Here is a 25594-nt window from a genome sequence, read left to right as displayed (position 1 = left end):
GCAGCTCGAGGACAAAGAAGGTGAGTAACACCTCTTTGAAAAGTTACCTTACAGAAAAGGATTTAGGTTGCAATAAGAAAATAACAAGGATAACATGGGTACTGCAGGGGCCACAAACGAGGTGGCAGCCCTGAAGGAGGCTGTGTCCGCGGCCGAACGCAATGCGGCCGCGGATCGGGCAGAGCGAGAAAAGAAGGAGGCACGGGTGGCGGAGGTGCGGCAAGAGCTCCAGGCTCTCATGGAGAAGCATGAGAGTTTGGAGCGCGACTCAAAGACTCGAGAGTCCGAGCTCGCTGAGGATAAGAAGAAAATAGCGGCGGGTAAGAAGAAAATAGTGCCAAGTCTGAGCTCGCTTCGGCTCTCGAGAGTGCCAAGTCCGCCAAGGCCGAGGCCCGTAAGGCCCTTCAGGAAATTGAGGATAAGAAGAAAATAGCGGCGGGTAAGGCATTTTTCATGCAAAGCAAGCATGTTAATGTAAACTACCTGACACTTACCCGAATTCGGAGCTCTCCAGGGGCGTTTGCAGATCTGCCTCGCAGTGTATCCGACGCTGCTGCATTCTACCGTGGCAAAGAGGGGAGCTCAACGGAGAAGGTCTTCTGGTCTCAGTACGCTGAGGCCGGCCATTCGGTGCCCCCTAGCGACCAGCTGAAGCAGCTGGTCGAACTCCACAAGGTAGCTGAGGAGGCCATGAAGGGCCTTATAGTCCGGCTGTGGCCTGGACAGGCCATGCCTGGGAGCTACTTCGGCCTCGTGCGGCGGCTGGTGGATGCGTGCCCCTGGGTGGATGTCATCAAGCGCTCCGCCTGTATTGAAGGTGCTCGTCGGGCCCTTGCCCGCGCAAAGGTGCACTGGGGCAGGCTGGATGCGGAGAGGCTTCTTACTGACCCGCCGCCAGCGGGCAAGGAGTATCGTACGCCCGAAATGTACTATAAGACAGTCCTGAAGGGTGCCCGCAATATTGCGGATGAGTGCCCCAGAGATGTAATTATTGAGTAAACTCGTTATGTATTATCCTGTGCGCTGAAAACTTTGTTCATATGCGCTACGCAACGCTTGTTTAATTTACAATATTACCTTCTGTGCGGCCGTTTATAAAATCTGAGAGATGGCAAGTCGTTGGCTTCAGCCCCCAAGCCACGAGTGCTGGGGTGTTCGGGATAAACTTGAGCACTCTTGTTCCCTATTTTTGGGTCCATCTAGGGAGGCGCTCAACACAACGAACAAGGCGACCAGACTTATAATGCTTGAACACTCTCACTTAGCCATAGAATTCTATAATTTTAAATTTCGGCGAAGCCCCTAGTATTCGGAAGACCGAACTCGGGGCGCTATCCACGCCTTCGTCGGACATTATCCGGTACTTCGCTCGAAGCGGCATAGGTCTTTAGGGACCCGAAAAGACCTCTCGAACAGCGACCAGTCTCTCGCCTTATCATGCCAGTCAGTTTTAGCTTTCTCCACTGAGGCGCTCGCCCAGCTCAACCGGGGCGCAATCGCAGTGGTTCTCCCAGTGCCACCTTAGCCGACAGAACGGAACATAAGGCACCAAAACGTGGGAGCCGGGCAAACCCAACTATTGACCCAAGACATGATTCGGAGCCGATTCATATAATGCTATAAGTTCGGGGTGCCGCACTTGTGAAAGTGTTCGGACTTATCACACCATAATGCGGGGAACATAAGCCCCTGGTGTATTCGGCCATACCAAAATATACGGGTGCGAGATGTCATTAATGAACATATGTGTAAAGTAATGCAATAACAGGCAAAAAATGCTGCATTATTTATTCAAGGAATTCTGCTATAAGTGCGGAAGGATACAAATAGTGTGGTAAGCAAGGGATTGGACTAAATAAGCATGTCCCCCTCCAGGTGTGGGCTGCGGACTGGTGTATATAATCGAACTTAATGCTCGTAATGGAGACCACCTGAGTGTTAACCGCAGCCTTCTTTCTTCCCTGGCCGTTGCATCGTGAGTTCGGCGGGTCCACCGCCAGACAGGGCTTCTGGTAAATGGAGTCATGTATATAAAAAGAAAAATAAAAAGAGCGACACACTTGGGAGCCCCTGGTGTGGTCGAGCCGCACTCCGGGTCTGTTGTGGTCGTGCCCCTCCCCTTAAGCCCATGGTATCTCCAGAGCGTAATGATGTACGCGGAGGGTTGGTCTTGCAATTATGCAAGGGCTGGGGTTGGGGCCGTATTGCTACGCGTGCTCGGATCGTGCCAGGTGGTCTTGGTTGATGTTGCTTCGGGCGCGTTTGGCCGTGTCCGGCCGTTTAATGACCGGACTCGAAAATTGCCTTAAAAGGCTGCTCTGTACTTCTGCCGCGAGAGCCGCTGTGTGTTCCTCCGTTCGGAGGGAGCGTTCCGTATTTCCGTTGACCGTGATGACTCCACGAGGGCCTGGCATCTTGAGCTTGAGGTATGCGTAATGCGGCACCGCGTTGAACTTTGTGAACGCGGTTCGTCCGAGCAGGGCGTGATAGCCACTGCGGAATAGGACTATGTCGAAGATTAACTCCTCGCTCCGGAAATTGTCCGGGGATCCGAAGACCACTTCCAGTGTGACTGATCCTGTCCAATTGGCCTCAACACCTGGTATGACGCCTTTGAAGGTCGTCTTTGTAGGTTTAATCCTTGAGGGGTCTATGCCCATCTTGCACACTGTATCCTGATAAAGCAGGTTCAGGCTACTGCCACCGTCCATCAGGACTCTCGTGAGGTGAAATCCATCGACGATTGGGTCTAAAACCAATGCGGCGAATCCGCCATGGCGGATACTGGTCGGATGGTCTCTTCGATCGAAAGTGATCGGGCAAGAGGACCATGGATTGAACTTCGGGGCGACTGGCTCCATCGCATATACGTCCCTTAGTGCACGCTTCCGCTCCCTCTTGGGTATATGGGTTGCGTATATCATATTCACCGTCCGCACTTGTGGGGGGAAACCCTTCTGTCCTCTATTGTTCGGTGGTCGGGTCTCTTCCTCGTTGTCGCTGTGCAGCCCCTTGTCATTGTTTTCGGCAATTAACTTGCCTGCCTGCTTGAATACCCAACAATCTCTGTTGGTGTGATTAGTTGGCTTTTCGGGGGTGCCATGTATCTGGCATAAGCGGTCGAGTATTCGGTCCAAATTGGACGGACCCGGAGTGGTTCTTTTGAATGGCTTCTTCCGCTGATCGGGTTTAGAGCCTCGGAATCCGGCGTTGACTGCCGTATCCTCCTTGTTGTTGCCGTTAATGCGTGTTTATTTTTGCTTCGACGCGACCTGCCATTGTGGTCCTTGGTATCCGGACTGCCAGAATTTTTACTGAGGTTGTTGCTGCGAGCTAGCCAGCTGTCCTCTCCCGCACAGAAGCGGGTCATTAGAGATGTGAGGGCTGCCATGGATTTCGGCTTTTCCTGTCCTAGGTGCCGGGCTAGCCACTCGTCGCGGATGTTATGTTTGAAGGCTGCTAGGTCCTCTGCATCCGGACAGTCAACGATTTGATTTTTCTTTCTTAAGAACCGTGTCCAGAACTGTCTGGCCGATTCGTCTGGCTGCTGAATTATGTGGCTTAGGTCATCGGCGTCTGGTGGTCACACATATGTGCCCTGGAAGTTGTCGAGGAATGCGGCTTCCAGGTCTTCCCAACACCCAATTGATTCTGCGGGCAAGCTGTTAAGCCCATGCCGAGCTGGTCCTTTAAGCTTGAGTGGGAGATACTTGATGGCATGGAGATCGTCGCCGCGGGCCATATGGATGTGAAGGAGATAATCTTTGATCCAAACCGCGGGGTCTGTTGTGCCATCGTAGGATTCAATGTTTACGGGTTTAAACCCTTTAGGGATTTGATGATCCATTACTTCGTCAGTGAAGCATAGCGGGTGTGCGGCGCCTCTATATTGAGCAATATCACGACGTAGCTCGAGTGAGCATTATCTGCTGTGTTCGGCCCGGCCGGAGTTATTGTATCCGGCGCGACGGTATTCGTCGTGGGTCGTGGGGCGCCCACGTGATCCATAGATGGATCTGGATTGCCTTGCTTTGTCCTCCAATATATCTCGCAAGTCCGGCACGTTCCCTCTTGGCTTCGTACTTTTGGAGCGATGCCGGGGTACGGTCTTGGTAGAGGGCCTAGATGCCTCTCTGTCGCGACCACGGGGTGGTCGGTCGGCCGTATTGTGCGCTGGTGATGAAGGTATGTATGCTTCCTCCTCTAATCGGGGGAGCAACTTGCGTTTTGGGTAGCTTTTTGAGGGGCGTTCGAGTTCGTACTCTTCGGCCGCGAGGACCTCGGTCCATCGATCGGCCAGCAGGTCCTGATCAGCTTGAAGCTGCTGCTGCTTTTTCTTTAGGCTATTTGTCGTGGCGATAAGCCTGCGTTTAAAACGCTCTTGTTCGACGGGATCCTCGGGCACAACGAATTCGTCGTTGTTGAGGCTTGCCTCGTCTTCGGAGGGAGGTATGTAATTATCATCCTCGACCTCTTCATCTGTCGCTCTCTCGTGAGGGCTTGCTTCTGCATCCTCCTGCACTGAATCTTGCTGGAGGGGATTGTCTTCGGCACTTTCTAGGGTATTATTATCTCCTGTGCCTGAATCTCCATTCTTGCTGTGGCGGGATTTAGAGCGGCGCCGCTGACGTCGGCGCTTGGGCTGTTTCTTTAAGGAATCTGCCTCCGCTGCTTCTTCGCCATCCCCCTCTTTTGGGGTGTCCACCATGTATATGTCATATGATGAGGTGGTCTTCCAGTGCCCTGTAGGCGCTGGTTCTTGTTCGTCTCCGGCATCGTCGTCCATACCGTCGATGTCTTCGGAGTCGTAGTCTAGCATGTCTGTTAGATCGTCGACAGTGCCTACAAAGTGGGTGGTGGGTGGGCCTTGAATTTCATCATCGTCCGTATCCCAACCGTCCTGGCCATAGTCCTGCCAGGTCTCTCCGGATAGCGAGAGATGTTTTAGCGAATTTGGGATGTCGCCAAAGGGCGAGTGTTGGAAGATGTCCGCGGCGGTGAACTCCATGACCGGCGCCCAATCAGATTCGATTGGCAGGGGCGCGGGAGGTGCGGAGTCCGGCAGGGAGTCCGGCACCTCGGAGTCACGAGCTTCGCAAGGGACAAGGTTAGTGTTCGGCTCCATCGCCGTGGAAGTTGCAGCCCCCGAGGCAGTGTCCAGCCACCGGTCCTCAATCTGGGCGATCGGCTCCGGACTAAGGGCCGGAGCGGACTCGTGTGCGGCCACCAAGGCACTCTCCGGCGGCAGAGCTAGATCATGCCCATCGTGACAGTGCGGCACGCTCGGCTGTGGCTCGAGCCCGTCGAAGATCAAGTCCCCGCGGATGTCGGCCGTGAAGTTTAGGCTTCCGAACCTGACCTGACGGCCAGGGGCGTAGCTTTCGATCTGCTCCAGATGGCCAAGTGAATTAGCCCACAGCGCGAAGCCGCCGAATACGAAGATCTGTCCGGGGAGAAAAGTCTCACCTTGGACAGCGTTGTTGTTGATTGAAGAAGCCATCGAGCCTATCGGTGACGACACAGAGGAACTCTCAATGAAAGCACCAATGTCGGTGTCAAAACCGGCGGATCTCGGGTAGGCGGTCCCGAGCTGTGCGTCTAGGCGGATGGTAACAGGAGACGAGGGACACGATATTTTACCCAGGTTCGGGCCCTCTTGATGGAGATAAAACCCTACGTCCTGCTTGATTAATATTGATGATATGGGTAGTACAAGAGTGGATCTACCACGAGATCAAGGAGGCTAAACCCTAGAAGCTAGCCTATGGTATGATTGTTGTAATTGAGGTTATGTCCTACGGACTAAAGCCCTCCGGTTTATATAGACACCGGAGAGGGCTAGGGTTACACAGAGTCGGTTACAATGGTAGGAGATCTACATATCCGTATCGCCAAGCTTGCCTTCCACGCCAAGGAAAGTCCCATCCGGACACGGGAGGGAGTCTTCAATCTTGTATCTTCGTAGTCTTGGAGTCCGGCGGACGATGATAGTCCGGCTGTCCGGACACCCCCTAGTCCAGGACTCCCTCACCTGGCAAGGGGCAGTGCCGATGTGTTCATTGGCACCATGGACGAAGAGGCTTAGACAGGTTGTCCTCGAGGCGTAGGGGGCTTCGGGTCCCCCCCGCTCCTGGCCTCCGCGGTGTGGTTGGGACGACTGCCGCCTCAGCCAGCTGAGTCCCAGGAGTGGGCACCGCCTGAGGCTGCGCCGTGGCACGCCCTGTGTTGTGTTCGGCCAGCGAGAGGTGAGGTGTCATCCCCTTGTTCGTGGTCGTAGCTGCCGCGACTGTGGCAATTAGCGTCGTGTGATGAGCCGTCACGTCCTCGGTGACCGGCCCGCCTGGCGAGGCTGGCAGAGCACTGTGAGGAGTCGGGGCACGTGTGCGCCCAGATGCAGCGGCACCCATGCGCCCGAGCGCATCGGCAGGTCGGCGTGGCGTGCCCCCGTGCCCGCCAAAGTTGCGACCGAGCATCAAAGCTGCGTTCAGGGTGAAGGGCACCTTCGCTATCTCGTCCATCTTCGTCTTCTTCTTCGCGCCACCGCCTCTGGATCAGCACGGCGGAGAAGACAATATGAACATATAGACTGCAGGCGCACAATCGAAAGGCAAGGTGAGGGCACTTACTCATCCGGCGCGGTCCACATCCTCTTCTTCTCTTCTGCGGAGGCCGACGCACCACCATTCTTCCCTGGTGATGCCCTGGCCCCGTCCCGGGCCCGTCAGGATGGCCCTCAGAGAGCCCTGCTGTGGTGCCGCTCCCCAGGGGGCGCGAGGATTCCCCCGAGGGGCCCCGGTCGGCGGGAGCTCGATCCCCTTGGCAGGGGCCTCCAGGGTTGTTGGCTGCACAACCGACAGGGCAAGACCTGTCTCCTTGACTGACCCGTGGGGTGTGGGAAGCCTGCTGGAGTAGGCACGGTCGCCCCCTTGACTGGGACCGCCTTGCCCGATGCCCGCGTGAGGCTTGGGGAATCTGCGGCCGGAAGCTCGTCGGCGTCACCATCGTCCTTGAGGCCAAGGAGGATCTGGCGCCGCGACGATGAGGACGCACTCTCGAGGTCCTCCGAGTTCTCATTGCCGCCGCTGTCGCTGGAGGACAGCACCACAGGCGAACCGGCGGGGTCACGCTGTTCAAGCCCTCACTCGTCGAAGGAAGGCATGGCCACAAGCAACTCCTCCTTGTCGTCACAGTTGTATAGTGGGCGGCGGCCTCGGGGAGGTCCTTGGGAATGTACCCTAGCAGGGTAAACAAAGCCCCATCCAGCTCCTCGATCGTCAGGCCGGCGGGTTGCAACCTCATGGTGTTCCCCGCACCGTCATACTCCCACAAGGGCTGCGAGTGCGCTTGGAGCAGCGCGAGGCGGTGCGCCGGGAACTCCTTCATGATCGCCGTCCCTGCCAGCTCCGCCCTCACGTGCGAAACTATCCTCCTCGGGACGGGCTTTGCTCGAGGGTCGGCGAGCTTTGTGGAGCTCCACTCAGGGGTCTGCTCGGGCTGCACCGCCGAAGTCATCAAGAGCGGGTCGGAACCATGAGTGTCCATGAAGACCCAGCACTGTCAGAAGCCTTCCACCTTCTTCCCAACTTTCAGGAGGGAGTTTCTGCTATGCACATAGACAAAGGAGACGCACACGGATTGCTGGCCCTAGGCGGTGAACCACAAGCTAAAGAAGTGGTGAAAGAGCGCCACCGAGGGCCTCACGCCCACAAAGGCCTCGTGGTAGAAGGCGAAGATGGATAGGAGGAGAATGGAGTTGCGCTGAAGATGGATGGCATGGTTTCGGTAGTGCACAAGGATGGCGTAGAAGAACTCAGAGAAGGGCAGGACCAGCCCGGTGAAGATGCTGTGGAAGAAGAAGGGATAGACGAACTCTCCTAGACTGCCCCGCGCCGCCGAGCCGGGCCAAATCTGGGTCGCGCCCCATACGTTATGGTCGTCGGCTATCAGGGGAAGCACCAGATTAAGGTCCTTCTCCTTGGCGATGGAGGAGGGCCGGAGCGCCAGCGAGAGGGAGGAGGAGCTCGCGGCCTGGGCTGCAGACTTCGCCTTCCTGGCGGGCGCCATTCATGAGGTCGTCGACGCCGGCGAGAAGAGGGAAGAGTCACACTCGGTTTGGATCTGGAGAAACCTCACATGGGAGAAAGGGGATCGCAACAGGACAAGGAAGATGCTAGACGAAGGAGCAATGATGGCCCCGCGGCATGCACCAGGCTTTATGTCAGCCTGGGCGGTTGCTGAGGCGACGTGGGGAAGTGGGGCCGTCCCTTACCCCGATGTGTGCCACGCGTCCATCCTGGCCGGCAGGCAGTTGGGGCTCACGTCGCTTCGCCCTCTTCTCTTCTCTCCGCCTCGAAGCAAAGTTGTGTGCGCCGTGGGCCTAGGGGCTACTATCAGGGCACTGGGACTGGGGGTACCCAGGCCCGTCTGCCTGCGGCCCAGCAAGTGGCATCGTCGAAGGGCCCGGCATGGCCCAGCGCCAAGACTCCTAAGGCAAGGCCTTCGCGAGGCCCCTGCCTTGCGAGGCGAGCTGCAGCAAGCCTCATCAGGTGTCCCGAGGGCCGCGCAAGGGACGACCTCCCGATGTTGCCTCCCAAGGCCCCTCGCAGGCGAACACTTCTAGGCTCGCCACCCTGCCTCGCGATGCACGTGGGTGATGCGAGCCACGACAGGCGTCGCCCAGGACCGGTGCCCGCAGGCGCGGACAGCGAGGCTTTCCTCTTTGGTGCTAAAGGGACAAGGCCAACGCGTGGGTTCCCAAGGCAGCCCCAAAGCTTTCCCCTTCAGCGCAACGAGACCGGGACGACGGGCTCGGCAGGACGGAGATCATCACCGAGCCCACCTACGCGTTATGGACAGAAGCATTGCAGGCGAAGACCACCTTTAGTCAGGATAGGGTGTACTCTTGCCCCCTTCAAAATTGGTCGTTGTAGCATCCCTTCCCGCCTAGAATTCGCAGGCTGAGGACCAAGGCTAGTATAAAATATAGGTTAGTCTCCACCGTAGAGAGGGGTCGACTCTTGAGCCCTTCAGAGGCAGTTCATCCTTGTACTCGTTCATACTCATCCTCCTCGCAAGGCAATCCACCACAAAGCAGGAGTAGGGTCTTACACCGCAAGGTGGGCCGAACCTGGGTAAATGACCGTGTTCCTTCCTCCTTCCCTTTTCTTCGAGCACACAGGAGCAAAGCCGTGAGGCAGTGAGAAGTGAGCGATAGCCTGGCGAAGCTTTCCACGTACACCCCAGAGTTCGAAGCTTTCTTGGGTCTGCGGAGGCCCGGTTCCGATAGGTTCAGATTGAACCGATGCTACTTAGGGATGTAGGGGAATGTGCTACGCAACAAAAAAATTATGCTACACGACCACACCCAGGAACACTATGAAGATGACGATAATAATCGAATTCACCGACGAGCAGAGTAGCAGAAGCAGTAACGAGTCGGTGCGGTGCGCCGATTCCCGCAATTAGATTATACCTCCTAGCCGCGAGAATTTTCTCCAAGACAAGAATCGGTGTAGTGAGGTGTTCTCAGTGAACCCTCTTTCTTTTCTTTGGGAGGTGGAGGTGGATTATTATTAAGAGAATTAAGTGGGGTGGGGGGAGGGGGTATAAGACCCGTGAGATCGTTGCAGTAATGAAGAATATTTATCGAATATTTGTAGTAATATCAATCGGTGTCCGTATCAAAAATATCAGGGAGAGATTTGCGGAATAAATTCAGGAGATATTTGAAGCACGGTCTACAAGAGATCAGATTCTTCTTTACTATACAGTAGGAAATATACTCCCTCCGTTTCCAAATACTTGTCTTTCTAGACATTTCAAATGAACTCAACATACGGATGTATGTAGACATATTTTAAAGTGTAGATTCATTCATTTTGCGCCGTATGTAGTCACTCGTTGAAATATCTAGAAAGACAAGTATTTAGGAACGGAGGGAGTAGATGATAATTCGTTTTGGTTCCGGTTTATGTGGTGTCCTTGTCTGAAGAGTGAGGGAGAGAGAGGTGCGTGGCCTTATTTTCGGGAGGAACCGATTGTAAGAACCAATTCTGTACTCCTACAGCACATGCCAAAAGAAAATTTGTGTACAGTACTAGTACAGCAGATCGGCTGTGCTTGCGAGCCAATCAATGGTGGGCGTATGTCACCTAGGCTCCAGGGGGGCTCACACAATAAACTAGCACTAGATCAGGATCGTGGCGTGAGGGTGCCGGTCACAACGTTTTGATCAAGCGGGTAATGCAAAGTTAGTATTAATACATGTACAGCATATACATTCATGTAATCCAGGTACGGCATATGCATTCATACATGATAACAATACAGTGAAGAAGAAACATTCAATTGTGATGAAAGCGAGACATAGTGATGCTCATTATCGGCATCACACTATAAGGCATGATCAATTTTATAGGAAGTTTGAAACCACAAGCACAGCCACTCGACATGAACTTCGGTACCAAAAGCGCTATAATAGGAGAAGGGGTAATAAAGGGGTGTTTGTTTCGAGGGACTTATTGGTTTAGGGACTTAAAAAAGTCCCTATAAGTCCCACCTAAACCAAACACAAAGGACTTATTGGGACTTATTGTGGTGATTTGGGACTTATCAAATAAGACTCTCAGGGAGGAGCTTATTGGGACTTATTCGCTCCAGGCTCGTTCCCCGCACGCCCCGTAGCCGCCCCGTCGCCGCCCCGCCTCTCGCCCCGTCGCCGCCCCGCCTCTCGCCCCGTCGCCGCCCCGCCTCTCGCCCCGTCGCCACCCCGCCTCGGTTCATTCTGCCTCGATTCGTTGCAACGGTGCCTCCAATCGCCGGACAGGCCCTCTCCTGAGCCTCGTTGCAGCGGTGCAACATGGACTTATAAGTCCCTGTAAACAAACAGGTAGGGACTCGGGACTTATAAGTCCCTGTAAACAAACAGGTAGGGACTTATGACTTATAAGTTGGGACTTAAAAAAGTCCTAGGACTTATGAAACAAACATGGCCTAAGAGCAGGATAGGAGAGACAACTACCGAGTCATAGCTACTAAGCATACTAATAAGTGTCTTCATTCAACTGGATTTAGTGACATGTTTCAAGCCATCAAAAGGAAGCTTTGTACAAACTAAACGTGTTCAAAGTAATACAACCTTATGGTGCCATCAACAAAAGGAAATCTTGGTTTCGATGCGGCAATTTCCTTCAAAAAAAGTTGAGCAAAACATGGCTAACAAAGAGCCCAACACATCATAGCCTGGATGTAAAATGTATCAAACCAAGTGATGCACCTGTCTAAAAAGGGCGAGTTTTGTAGTGACCATCAAAAGCAGTAAATAACGATCACAGTAATCAAAACAGGGCAATTGTTATGGAACAATTCACATTGATTAAATACAAAATTCAAGACACACAAAAAAATAAAACATGGAAGGGCAGAAGACTCACCTCAGGTACCCTACCTTTATCTCCGGACTTCAGGTACACAAAAAAACCTCACCGTAAGAGTTTACCCCCATTGCCGCAGCATGGTAAATTTCCATACCGCAACAACAAACATGCAGTTTCTTAGCCAACAAGATTGACAATGCTGCTATGCATAATTGCTTTTGCTAATTTTGAATGTCCTATACTCATGATCAAAGCATGAATTGAATATTCAGATAGACTGCACCTCCCCTCCATAAATCACACACTCGAGTGTAAACATGACCATTATCTGAAACAGAGAAATAGGCAAGAGATGCATAAACCGCATGACACAGGGAATAAGTTATTTTTTAAATTCTCGGCAGAAAAGCACCACCGGCCACCCATCATCAATGAAGGAGCTAGTAAACTTAACAAACCCTAACACACTACGAATCACAGCTGCCAAGGTATCATGCGTCATGAACTCAGCAACGAGCAGCCGCTCGCCACCCTCGTAGCATCATCCGATGAGGTTGGACAAGCGACCACTCTGCAACAGCCCAACTGCCCTAGCCTCCTCCTGTGCATCCAAAAAAATGTCAGCAAAATTCAGTTCAGACTCCGCAGCAGAGGCCAGTCGAACGATGGTGCATACGAGGTGACGATCCACCCCCGTGAAGCAAAGCAAACCAAAGCAAGGGGCACGAACCACGAACTGGCGTGCGTCAGGCCAGGCGGAGCGGTCGAAGCGCTTGATGGCGACGGTGGTGCCAGAGCTGAAGAGGGTCCGTGGTAGACGGCATTAGGCTCCTTCTCGCAGTGCTCGAAGATGATGTGGTCCGTTGCGAAGCCATCGGTGGAGGCGTGTAGCTCGTCGAGGTTGTACTCCGCGAACACGGGCACGCCACTGCCGTCCTCCCCGGTGACGCCATTCTCTGCACGGGCACAGAGACAAACCAGTGAGCATGTGTGTGCGTTGGGTCAGCAGCAGATCAAGCCCTCGACCAATCAGCAAAATGAGCCCAATGCAAGGTAAGCAAGGCATAGTCAATCCAGAGGATAATTGATTTCCATGGTCACGACAAAAGCAGGAAGGGGGGAGGAGGAGCGAGCTGTGGTGGGCTAGCTGTACCTACTTGAGCTAGCCCCTCCTCCTCTTAGAGAGGAGAACGATATGGTAGTTAAGCGTCTTCCAGGCGCCATCCTTGAAAGAGAGCTCGACGATGTCCTTCCTAGTGCTGACCACATCGCCAGCCAGGCAACACTGCTTCTCCGCATTCAGGAGTGACTCGATCGCCTTGTCGACGCTGTTGCCCTCCTGCCTCAGCACAAACGACCATCGTCACACATGCGGTAATAGCACATCAGATCGGAAAACGTAGGCACAGGGACGATAACATGTGAAGCAAAGCAGATCAGTGTGTTACCTCGTGTAAAGGTTCTGTCACACATACATGGATTTCTTTATACAATTGAAACTATTGTTTTTTAGGTGCGGTGGCAATTCTCTGAAAAGATCCATTATACAAAAAGTTAGATATTTCAATGTGAGGTTACAAAAAGAAAAGGAATACAGTGGGTCCCTGTACACCTAAGTATCTACATACATCTAAATAAATTCATATACCCGGTGAAGTGTGTAAGGCTGAACCAAAATGTAGAACAAAGGAGCTGCTCGATCGAGTATTTTCCAAGCCCAATTCATACCAACAATGTTTAATGGGGTTTTGAAGTTCTGAAATTGGTCACGGCCATCTTCAATCAGGAGAAGCACCAAAATTAATTAAAGAAAACTTGCACATGTATTAGTACTATGAGTAACTCTACTGATTGCTAGCAATCTCTGAGATTATCCTAACAAAATCTCACCCAAGCAATCCGTTTAACTCGCATAGAGAAGAACCGTCGTTTCAGTGATGCTACTGGCTGGAAACTAATACAAAATTCAGTTTGCATGCATTTACTAATCAACATCTCTACGTATCTACACGAAATGCGCCATGGAGAAAAGCAGCTAGCTACACATGTATAGATCAACCGAAGGTTCCAAAGAGTAAGCCAGTAGTATTAGCAGCTCCCAGTAAACAGCAGGCTATTTGATTAGTAATATAGTTAATTAATCAGTGTCTGAGATTAGAGCTAATGTATTGTCCGTCTATAGTCTGTACAGGTAGGGAATGCAAGATGAAACATGTGCTTCACCAGATAATCTAATGTGTTAGCATAGAGTTAAATAAATGATAATTAAGCATTAATTTCTCACCCAGCTGTTAGAAGAGTTGGCACTCCAATTACGATCCAGAGATATACTACCTTCACTAATTATCAGGTGGCAAAGAATTCCAAGTGCATGAGCCCAGCTGTAGGATAATAGACAACAGGTAAAGATGATTAATTACAGTTTACAGCACAAGAAATCACAAGCAAAGACCTGGCGAATGATAAAACATTTAAATTCAGATTGAATAAGCATCTAAATTCAATTAAAGAGGACATACACATCCCAGTCATTTAGCCATTACTTAATCATGTATACTGACATACATATTCAGATCATGGTAAGTCAAAACTACATGGATCACCAGCCAACTCATCAAGGTCCTGAACCTTGGTACGAGTAACAAAAACAACATGCCATGTTTCAGTAAAAATACAACTGAGCAGAGTATCGATTCTCAGTATAACCCACTGAATTTAGTTTGTCAATTAGGATAGCTTCAATTACTTCAAAGAAGATCCCAGTGCCTAAGCTACAAAATTGAAAACAAAGAACCTGTCATACACCCATTTCACTATATACATGTCATCCATAGTCCCTATTCCTATTAGGATGTGGTTCTTCAGATGGACACTAAAATGATGAATTTTCTACCTGCGCATAATTGTAACCTGCCTTTATATTAGTATATATTCAATGATGGAACATGCCTTCAGATGCATTCAAGCCTTACGTTGCTGACCTTCAGGTCGCAAATGAAAACAGAACGTACTGCTCGTTAACACAAAAATTAATTTGCGTATTTAGGAGATGTCCACAAATAACAAATTTTCTAATTAACTGGGAATAGAAGATTCAAGTAGGTAGGAGTAGATACGTATTAGAGTGATAAAGATTGGCATTAATGCATCTATATATGCTGCAAATCCTTTGTTTGAAGATCTGAAGTCAATTCAACATTAAAAGTGTGACCATCTAGACAACGTAATAACGCTGGGCAGTGTAATATACAATCTAGACATAGGTTTGATGTAATTCGAAAATCAGAAAGTCCAAACCTTGAGGAGCTGCAGGTCCATGGCCACCAGATCCGACGCGCCCGGACTCGCAGCCAACGGATCCGCGTGAGTGGATGAAGTACGGGTTGGGGTTGGCCTCCTGTTCGACGACGCGGGAGATGAGGGCCTGCGCGCGGTCCAGCAGCGCGTCCTCCTCATCCTCGGCCGCCTCCGTCTCCTCGGCCGCCTTGTCCTCCTCCGGCTTGGTGGCGGCGGTGGCGGCGACGTTGGCCGCCGGCTGCTTGGGCTCCATCAACGCGGGCGGGCTCAAGCCACGAGGCAGCGGGGGTGGGCGGGCGCGCAGTCTAGGGTTAGGGTTGAGTGCAGGAGCTGCCTTTGGGGACGGGGAGGGGAAGGTGCTCCTCGGCGACTCGAGCAGAAGGGATCTCGTGGGGAGGAGGGAGGCTCATAGGAGCGGTGGCGGATGAGGCCGGAGAGAGCAACGAGGGAGGAGAGCGGCGGCGCGAGGGAAGGGGAGGAAGAGAGCGAGGGCTGCAGAAGAGATCGAGAGAGGGAAAGGAGGGGAACGGGTGGCGCGGGCGAGAGAGGGAATCGAGCTAGGTCTCTCCCACGGTAGCGGGCGCCTCTTCTATAGGCAGGAGGGAAATGACCAAAATACCCCCGGCGGGGCACCAAAATAACGCGCGGTGGCACGGCCGGGCGGGACACCGCTCATAGGGAAATATATCCGACGGCTGTAGACGATGTGGTAAATATCGGACGGCCCAGACGATCCGGCGGCGAGATCGGACGGACGAAAGCGCACCAGGCAAACGATCGGACGGCCGAGAAGCTCTAATCGCTGAGGAGCCTCCTGCATCCCTCCCTCTCATGTTTCTGGATGACGACGTTCCTGATCAACTGACTAATCCGTTATTATATTTCTGTAGCATTTTGCTTCTTTTAAGGGCAAAGTCTGCGTGTTAGTCCGAGATGCCGAATCGCCGATGAAGTCTAGCACCACCTTCGCAGTAGAGATCCAACAGGATGCCGTGGACGCCGCCGACAAGCCGGATGGCGGCGTGCCCCGGCCGTCTCGGGTCCGCCATCTCGCTCTTCTCACCGCCACCTTCTGCGCACTGGTCTTCTACGCGCACTACGGCGTACCAGGCAGCATGGCGTCCGCCCTGTTTAAGCCGCCAGTCACCGTTTCATCCCTTCCCTCGCTGGCCACCATCACCATCGACCAAGACTCCGGACGGGCGGAGCAGCCGGCGATGCTGAGTGAGGGACGTGCACCGCCCACTCCTCAGGCGACGGTGCTTGAGGCCAGTCGGAGCACGGCTGTGCCGGCATCGACGCCGTCCGACCATTGCGATGGGCGGTACATCTACATGTACGACATGCCGCCGCGCTTCAACGACGACCTCCTCCGAGACTGCGGCAAGGGCAGGCTCCACCCGTGGTTGGACATGTGCCCGCACGTGGCCAACGACGGCATGGGCCAGCCGCTGGCGGACGACGGGGGCGTCTTCCCCGGCCGCGGCTGGTACTCCACCGACCAGTTCATGCTCGACCTCATCTTCCACGCGCGGATGAAGCACTACGAGTGCCTGACCAAGGATCCCTCCCTCGCCGCCGCCGTCTACGTCCCCTTCTACGCCGGCCTCGAATCCGGGAGGTACTTCTACAATTACAGCATCTCCACGCGAGACGCGCTCCAGCTCGACGCCATCGACTGGCTGGTGCGTCGCCCCGAGTGGCGGGCCATGGGGGGCCGTGACCACTTCTTGGTGGCTGGCCGGACCACGTGGGACTTCCGGCGGGAGGCCGACGTCGACGAGCTGTGGGGCACCAAGCTGCTCACGTACCCGGCCGTCGAGAACATGACGGCCTTCGTCCTGGAGACATCCCCGTTGACAGGGAGCAACTTCGCGGTACCCTACCCGACGTACTTTACTTCCACCCTGAGGCCGCCGCCGATGTGCTCGCCTGGCAAGAGAGACTTCGGAAGGTGAGGCGGAGGTGGCTCTTCTCCTTCGCCGGCGCCCCACGGCCCGGCAGCAAGAAAACCGTCCGCGCGCAGATCATCAGGCAGTGCCGCGCGTCCAGCCTCTGCAACCTCTTCCACTGCGGCGGCGTCATCGGCGGCGGTGCGGCCGACTGCAACTCGCCTGCAGGCGTCATGCGCGTCTTCGAGACGTCAGACTTCTGCCTGGAGCCGCGCGGCGACACGGCGACGCGGCGGTCAACGTTCGACGCCATCCTTGCCGGCTGCATCCCGGTCTTCTTCCACCCCGGGTCGGCGTACACTCAGTACACGCTGCACTTTCCGAGGGACCACGGGAGGTATTCGGTGCTCACCCCGCACGCCGGCGTTGCTGCGGGGAACGTGAGCATCGAGGAGACCCTGAGGAAGATCCCGCCGGAGGAGGTGAGGAGGATGCGGGAGGAGGTGATCCGGCTCATCCCGAGGGTGGTGTACGCGGACCCCAGGTCCCGGCGCGTGGGCTTCAGGGACGCATTCGATGTCGCGCTGGAGGCCGTCATCGGTCGGGTGGCGAAGCGGCGGCGGGGCGAGGCCGCCGGCCGGTAGCAGTGGCACTAGTCGCCGTCGACGGTTCTGCACGCTATTGTGCCGTGCTGAATCGAGTCCAACAATTTCAGGATTACGTGGGCGAGTGGAACGACTTTTCCCTTTCTGGTTTCGTGCCTGAAGTTCCGGATCGGGTCGTAACCGTGTAATCAGCTAAGCTTTGTTGAGCACAAAGAAATGCTAGGGAAATGATCGGCCGACCGGCCTCGTGCTTCGCCGGCAGGTCGCTCCCATGGACGCCACGAGTCTCGCGGGGCCACGTACGTGGGCGGCTTCTTCAGATTCTTTTTTTGAACACACTTCTTCAGATTTTTCTGTCCCCGCTCGTTCTACAACTGTTCTTTTCAAATAAACTTCCGCTCCGCTTATATATAAAGCAAAAATCACAAGTACACAGCCAGTGGCGGAGCTTGACAAGAATATCTGAAGAGGCCAATGACGAAAAAAAATTAACCAACGACAACAGACAAGAACTTGGAGCCTCCAGGCAAATTTATACTAATATTACCATATTGCTCGCAAAATACATGTATGATTAGCAATATATACTCCATTACTCCATAAGAGAACTAATTACACCAAAATATACAACTTGTCTATTTGTACCGCTCAGTCTTCAAACCCAAAGACATTCTGTGAGCCAACTAAGAACTACAAAAGGAGTGGTGCTACAGATCAGCTTTTCGATCACTTATGCTCTTGAATTCCGCTAAAATGTCCTCAAAGGTGTACTTCTTTGCGATTTCACGCTCTATGTGAACAACCAAGTTATTGGCAAGATTCTCATCTTCCATCGTATTACGCAGCCTTGTTTTGATGATCTTCAAACTGGAAAATGCACGTTCAGCACTAGCTGTAGAAACTGAAAGAGTAACAAGTAGACGAAGTAGCCTGTCAATTAGATGGTAGATTCTATCTCTTCCAGTCTCAACAAGGAGTTGGCAAAGGTCAGTCAATGTTGATATATTTTTCAACTCTACATCACTGGAAGCATCAGGAACAAAGAGTTTTAGTTGGTTTTCCAAGCCATACACGTCTTGTTGAATAAAATCTGCTGGGTAATACTTCTTCACCAGTTGCGCCCTGGTTCCCCCTCGCAACCTCCGTCCTCGGCGCGCGTGGATCAGTGACGAGCTTCTCCTCGACTCCTTGGCGTCGGCGTCGGCGTCGAGGCAGAGCGGCAGCGTGGATGGAGAGGTGAGCCGCCGTGCCCAAGCGGCGAGCGTGGGGAAAGAGCGTGGGGAAAGAGACGTGTAGCAGCCGAGCCCCGATGGGTTTGTGGCCTTTTGCTCGTACATGGGCCAGTTGACATGGGCTATTACTAACTAGTAAAAAAAATTCATTTGGGCTGGGGGGCCACGGCCCCCTCAGAGCTGTACATAGCTCCGCCGTTGTACACAGCCCTACAATATATGATGGTGAGAAAGCCCCAAACAAAGTAGTAGGATTCAGAGAAAACAGACAATATACATCGATCGAAACACAACTACGCCGAGCAGAAAATAGCAAGACCTAAGACTACACTAGCAACTAAAAACGACGCATGGTCTCCCTGGCAACGCCCTCAAGAGGGGAAACGGCGCAAAGCGTCCCCAGTGCCGCATCCGACGAGTGGACAAAGGTTTTTACCTGGAACTCTGGCAGAAGAAGCGAGATACGACAACGTCCTCATGAGGAAAGCGGCACCCGCGGGCGTCGTTGTTGTCGGCACCAAAGCACAGAGCTTTCGTCCAGTTGCTTCCACTACAAAATCTGCTCGTTTTAGTAACAAAAACCATGGCGGCAAATAAAAAAACATCGCCTAAAATAATTTTCTGTGGCGGCCAACCGTCATCAGCCTTTTTCCTCCCGTGTAGCCCCCTTGGATGTGTTGGTGACGTTTTGGCCATGTTTTAGGTGACGCATTTGATCTTCACTGCACATGTCTATATTCTGCGCTGATTTATGGGGTAACAAAAAATGATAGACGGGTTGGGAAAGGTTAACAAAAATGTTCGGTGGCAGTGAAAACAAAGTCTTGGGTTTTATATAATGCACATTAGTTGAGATGATCGTAGTGAAATCCATTAATTTTTCTGGTCATGCTATCATTTTACTGAACTATGAGATGAAATATTAATTCTCAAATAAAGCATGAACAAGAAAATATGATTACAAAGCATAATATAGCATTAACAATTCAAACATGGAACGATCAAAAAACATTTGGTACATCAACAACGTCATTTCCAAAAGTATCGCACAACACGAGTAGGAGTGTTCGAGCATCAACAGAACGTGCATCAGCAACATAGAACTAGTCTTCATCGGATATTTTTTCGTGAATACGCTGAGCAGCAGCGTATCATTTTATTGATAGGTGGAGAGAGAGTACAAAATACGGAGTGCAGCCCTCGCGAACGTACGCTAGATGGCGTCCGGGAGGGTGCAACGTGAGCATCGAAAGAGGCTGATCACCCTCTTCCCTCAAGCCCTACAAGTCAGGTTACATGGATTTCTAAACCTCTAGCACCTGCCGCGGCCCATCTGCCCGCCTCTTCCTTGATCAGCTGCACAAGGTCGTCAGTGGAGGGCTGGGCACCATCGAAGATGGCTGCATTCCTATGCTTCCATATAGCCCATGTGGTGAGGGCAATAATGGAGTTGAGGCCTCTTCTAAGGCTATCTGGTGAGGCCGCCGTGGCCTGAAGCCACCAGTCGAAGAAAGTGGTGGAGTGGATCATGGGCGGTGTTACCAATCGACACCAAGAGAGGTTTCGTGCCAGGTTATCCGCGAGAAGACGCAATCCACAAGGAGGTGGTCAATGGTCTCAATCTCCTGGGAACATAAGATGCATTGTGGATCATTCATAAGGTCGTGCCATGCGCGGCACTCGACAGTCCAGCAGCGATCAAGGGAAGCCAGCCACAGGAAGAACTTGTTGCCTAGAAGGGCCCCTCCCTTCCAGATCAGGCGCCAAGCGGGTGGGGAGGTTGATCCGAAGAAGAGTGCCTTGTAGTAGGATTTAGCTGAGTAAGCACCGTTGGCAGTCCACTTCCAGCAGATTTTGTCTGGGGAGGTACTGAGATGGATGCCCTGGAGACGCCGCTAGAGATCGACATATTGGACTACCTCGATAGGGCCAAGAGTGTCGTGGATGTCCTGAATCCATGCGTGCTGGTGAAGCCCATCAGAGACCAAGGTGTGGCGACGCTGACGTCATGGCACAATAGCATGGAGCTCAGGGGCGAGCTTGGATATGGTCATGCCGTCAAGCTAATGATTGCACCAAAAGCGGTAGGTCTTGCCGTCGCTGAGGGTCCAGGTAGTGGACGCACAGAAGAACTGTCGCATTTCTGCATCGCATGGCACCTCCAGGTGGTGCCAAGGGTGGCTGGGGACGATGGCCTACAACCAAAGCCAACGGGCGCGCAAGGAGATGTCAGTGCGGTGAAGGTCATACACGCCAAGCCCTTCGTACTCCAACGGGCGGCATATGCGCCTCCAGTTAACCAGGCAGCAGCCAGACTTGGCATCCTTTCTTCCGTGCCAAAGGAAATCGCGGATGATCCGAGAGATTTTCTTGAGGATTGTCGTCAAGGAGAATGTGGACGGGCATAGCGGACAGGACATGCCGCACGGGGGCTAGCCGCTCAGCACGGGAGAGGAGAGATGCTTTCCAGGCAGCGAGCTTCTTAATGAGTTTATCCATGAGTGGGAGAAATGCCGAGGTGGGAGTTTTGCGGAGCGAGAGGGGAAGCCCAAGGTAGACGATGGGAAAGTTGGTGACTGGGCACGCCAACGTCGAGCTGACGACAGCGGTCGCGGTGTCGTTGCACCTAATCAGGGTGGCGGAGCACTTGAGGAAATTAGTGTGCAAGCCCGAAGCATCGCCAAACACGCGAAGGAGCGCCTAGATGACGGTCAATTCTGACACAGTAGGGTGGCAGAAAATAACCACGTCATCGGCAAACAGGGAGATGCTAGAAGCCGCGTGCCGGTTCGTGAGGCGCTGGAGCAAGCTGGAGCACATGGCGTGTTGCAGTAGTGAGTTCAAGGTGTCGATGACGATGGCAAAGAGAAGCGGGGAGACAGGGTCGCCTTGCCGCAGGCCGTGGGCATAGTCAATAGGGGGACCAGGGTTCCCGTTGATGAGGATGCGCGAGGAGGCGGTGGAGGTGAGTATGCATACCCATTCACACCACCGTCTACCAAAGCCAAGGTGCTGGAGAACCTCGAGGAGGAACGGCCATGAGACGGTGTCGAACGCCTTCGTGATATCGAGCTTGAGGAGGATCCGGGAGGCTTGAGGTTGTGTAGCAGGCGCGTCGTCTGCTAAACTAGCAAGACGTTGTCATGTACGCAGCGTCCGGCGATGAAGGCGCTCTGGTTGACGGAGACGAGCCGTGTCATACGCGGAGCAAGGAGAAGGGAGAGCACCTTCGCAAATAGCTTGGCCAGGAGGTGGATCAGGCTAATAGAGCAATAGTCGGCGAGCGTGGAGGCGTCGGGCTTTTTAGGCAGCAGAGTTAGAAAGGCCTCGTTGAGCTTGTGAAAGCCACGCCCATTCATGGCATAAAGTTTGTCGAAGACGACACAAATATCGGCCTTGATGATGGGCCAGCATGCACAAAGAAACTCGGCGGTGAAACCATCCGGCCCGGGTGCCTTGCCTGCCGGCATTTGCTTGACAGTGTTCTAGACCTCGTCGTCAGAGAAAGGCTGCTCGAGTGCCGACAAGTCGAAGTGGCGCTGGTCCATGGCCTCAAGGTTGATGGAGTAGGGCCTATCAGGGGAGGAACCAAGACTGCTGGAGAAGTGCACAAATGCGGCCTTGGCCATGTCCACCTTGCCAGAGATGCACAGGGAGCCAACTTGGAAGCTATTGATGTGGTTTTTATGGGCTCGATGGGCAGCATGAATTTTAAGGAAAGCAGTGTTTGTTTCTCCTTCCTTGAGCCAGCTGAAACGGACTCGATGCCGCAAAATGGAGCGCTCAAGGGAGGCCAACCGAAGATAGGTGCGCCGCAGCTCTTGGCGAAGCCAGATTTTTGATGGCGTCAACAGGCGGGAGTCATGCACCACGTCTAGCCGGTAGATGAGCTCCCTGGCCATCATGAGCTGTAGGGAAATGTCATAGATAAAGCGAGTACCCCAGCTCTGCAAACGGCGGGCACTGACCTTCAAACGAGCATAGATCGTTCGGAAAGGATCCGGATCAGGTTGCATAGAGTTCCAGGTAGCTTTGATGGTCTCAAGAAAACCCTCCAGCTTGGGACAAAATCACTCAAAGTGGAACTGGCGCTGCCTGCACGTCCTGGGAGAGAAATCCAGGACCAACGGGCAGTGATCAGAGGTGACCGTGGCTAAACATAACAACATATGGCTTGGGTGCGCAGTTTCCCAGGAAGTAGTACATAGGACCCGGTCATTCCTCACCAAGGTAGGGTTGGTTTGCTCGTTCGACCAACTATAACAACGACCACGGAGGTATATGTCACGAAGTGAGTGATCAGAGATGAATCGGTAGAATCTACCCATCATACGGTGGTTCACACGGCCAGGGTTCTTATCAGCGTGGGAGGTAATCATGTTGAAATCCCCTCCAAGAAGCCAAGGGCCCGTGATGTAGTCCCGCAGGTCGTGAAGCTCAGAGATGAAAGCTAGCTTGTCATTGACTGCCTCAGGCCCATAGACTCCCGTGATCCACCATGGGATCGCCGTTCTGTCGTAGGAGGAGACTGTAGCAGATACGTGGTAAAGGCCCACGATGGGATTGTGGAGGGTGATGCGATCAGACCGCAAGCAAGGAGAATGCCGCCTCTAGTGCCGTCGGCCGGGAGGAAGAAGAAATGCTGGAGGGGGGCACCAGGGGTCTCCATAACGTGCGAAGACAAGACAGAATCCAGGTTGGTTTCCGAGAGACAAACAATGCAGGGGTTAGCCGAGGAGATAACGGTGCGGACAACGGAGCGCTTGGCTTGGCTGTTGAGTCCACACACGTTCCAGAAAATAACGCTTAAGTTGTGATCCATGAGAAAGGCTGGGGGGCGGTGGGACGACACGCATGCACAAGGCACAGTCGGACCTCGACCAGGCGAGGCGCTGATGGTGACAATCCATTGAGGAGGCCGGGAGGGACGGTCCATCCATAAAAATCAGCGAACGCTTGCACGACGTCACCCGCGAGGGGGCGAGCGAAGAGCAAGTTATAGCGCTCGAGGTCAGCATCCGATATGGGCTCATCATCTTCCAGCAGACCGAGGCGGCGCAGAAGCACCCTTTTGGCCTTGGCCTCCGAGTCCAGCCCGGGGTCATTCTTGGCAATGCGGCCACTGCACCGCGACATAAAGTTGGGTGGCACCACACCCCTTTTGTGACGCACCGGGGAAGAGCGCATGCAAATGGCCTGAAGATAGCACATCACATGATCTAGGACTAGGCAAGAGGCATGGCCATTAGACGTGCATGCAGGGAGCTGGCCGCTCGACGTGCATGCGGGGAGCTGCATGGCCGGCAGCACATGGGGGATAGCTGGCGAGATGCCATAAGGGGGGGGGGTGCATAGCAGTAGTGCATGGGAGGGAGGCGCAGGGTTGACTGGCACGGGGCCCAGAGGAGGGGTGGTGCCGCTAGTGTCCAAAGCCTGGGCAGGCCCCACCGCATCCTCCGCATGGGGAGAGATCAGCATAGAAATAGGATCGCCCTCGAGCGGCGGGCTGCTTTGCATAGGGATAGGCACAACATCGTCAGATGGGTCGTGCTAGGGATCAGCGATGGGCTCCAACGCAGGAAAAAGAAGGTTCCTGGTTGGCGAGGGCGCGGCCTCCCCAATGGCCCGCTGGGTGGGAGCCTGAGGAGGCAACAGAGGTGGGTCCCTGGGCGGGGACAGAGAGGAGTGAGGCAGATCCGAGGTAGCCAAGCGCGGAGTGATTTTAGATTACACAAATTGTTCAAGCATGGGTTTGACAAATAGGAAAACCTCACCACCTCCATGGTAGGATCATAAAGAGTAGTTTGTCACCAACTGCCAATTTGTACAAGGAAAGTAAATCCTTTCGGTCATCCAGTACGATGAGGCGTCCATCTTTTTTTTGGCGTCGAGTATGTCGACCATATGTCAGTATTAGGATAGATAATAATTCTCATTACCATATTGATCCATCTGATCAGGCAGAACGCGATTGTGGGGCCAAAGAATTTCACCCAAATTGTTCAGGCAGAACGCTACGCTCTTCGAGGGTAGTATTTCACCCAAATTTATTGATTCGACATAAGGGGGGTCAGCAATTGAGTTGTCCATTCAACCACGCATGGGAAATTATATTTCTGCAACAAAGTGTTTAGTAGCATAGTAGCAATCGTAACATGAACAGTAGCATCAGCAATTTGTAGTGATTGTAACAGCAGCAACAACGAAAGTAACCTAGCAAAGACCAATATGAGAAAAGTGTAGGCATTGGATCAACGATGGATATTTGTGCTGGATGATATTCATCATATAATAGTCACAACCTAGAGCGATACACAATAGCTCCAATTCATCAATATAATGTAGATATGTATTATGTATATAGTCATACGTGCTTATAATAAGAACTTGCATGACATCTTTTGTCCTACCCTCCCGTGATAGCGGGGTCCATAAGAAAATCTAAGGGATATTAAGGCCTCTTTTTAATAGAGAAGTGGAACAAAGAATTAACACTTAGTAAATACATGAACTCCTCATACTACGATCATCACCGGAAAGAATCCCAATTATTGTCACCTTGGCTGTATGCGGATCATAACACATAATAGGTCCATACAACTTGCAAGATAGGATCAGGAACTCAAAGGTATTCATGAAAACATAAATGGTTCAGATATGAAATCATGGCACTCGGGACCTAGTGAGAAACATTAAGCATAGCAAAGTCATAGCTACATCAATCTCAGAACATAGTGGATACTATGGATCCGACCCTAACAAATTGACTCGATTACATGACAAAGCTGATCCACCTTGACGCCCCCGATTCAATCGTACACTAATCATGCACGCAAATGTGTACGATCAAGATCAGGGACTCACGGGAAGATATCACAACACAACTCTACAAATAAAATAAGTCATACAAGCATCATAATACAAGCCAGGGGCCTCGAGGGCTCGAATACAAGTGCTCGATCATAGACGAGTCAGCGGAAGCAACAATATCTGAGTACAGACATAAGTTAAACAAGTTTGCCTTAAGAAGGATAGCACAAACTGGGATACAGATCGAAAGAGGCGCAGGCCTCCTGCCTGGGATCCTCCAAACTACTCCTGGTCGTCGTCAGCGGGCTGCACGTAGTAGTAGGCACCTCCAGTGTAGTAGGAGTCGTCGTCGACGGTGATGTCTGGCTCCTGGACTCCAACAT

At 52.9% G+C, this 25594-nt stretch overlaps 1 protein-coding gene and 1 pseudogene across 1 annotated transcript; one reads left to right on the top strand and one right to left on the bottom strand.

Moving 5' to 3' along the window:
* Positions 1 to 11693: 11693 nt before the first annotated feature.
* LOC123090283 (probable serine/threonine-protein kinase BSK3) lies at positions 11694 to 13879 on the bottom strand. The gene is made up of 5 exons (XM_044511661.1): positions 13660 to 13879; positions 12824 to 13131; positions 12533 to 12714; positions 12106 to 12331; positions 11694 to 11976 (listed from the first exon to the last, which is right to left on the bottom strand). The coding sequence occupies exons 3-5, from the start codon at positions 12672 to 12674 to the stop codon at positions 11874 to 11876; spliced, it is 471 nt and encodes a 156-aa protein (XP_044367596.1). The 5' UTR covers positions 12675 to 12714; positions 12824 to 13131; positions 13660 to 13879; the 3' UTR covers positions 11694 to 11873.
* Positions 13880 to 15548: 1669 nt separating this feature from the next.
* LOC123090275 (xyloglucan galactosyltransferase KATAMARI1 homolog) lies at positions 15549 to 17402 on the top strand (annotated as a pseudogene).
* Positions 17403 to 25594: the final 8192 nt, after the last annotated feature.

This window comes from Triticum aestivum, chromosome 1B (assembly GCF_018294505.1).
Source record: "Triticum aestivum cultivar Chinese Spring chromosome 1B, IWGSC CS RefSeq v2.1, whole genome shotgun sequence".
Classification (NCBI taxonomy): domain Eukaryota; kingdom Viridiplantae; phylum Streptophyta; class Magnoliopsida; order Poales; family Poaceae; genus Triticum; species Triticum aestivum.
The sequence above is the reverse complement of the archived record's forward strand: the minus strand, read 5'-3'. Positions and strand labels throughout refer to the sequence as shown.

Bases quoted from the DNA above. Each gene is read 5' to 3' on its own strand.
- LOC123090283 (XM_044511661.1), bottom strand. From the start codon at position 12,674: ATGCGGAGAAGCAGTGTTGCCTGGCTGGCGATGTGGTCAGCACTAGGA. The intron at 12,332-12,532 runs GTAGGTACAGCT...GTGCCCGTGCAG, and splicing joins AGGAGGAGGGGCTAGCTCAA to AGAATGGCGTCACCGGGGAG. The intron at 11,977-12,105 runs GTTCGTGCCCCT...TTGGATGCACAG, and splicing joins CTGACGCACGCCAGTTCGTG to GAGGAGGCTAGGGCAGTTGG.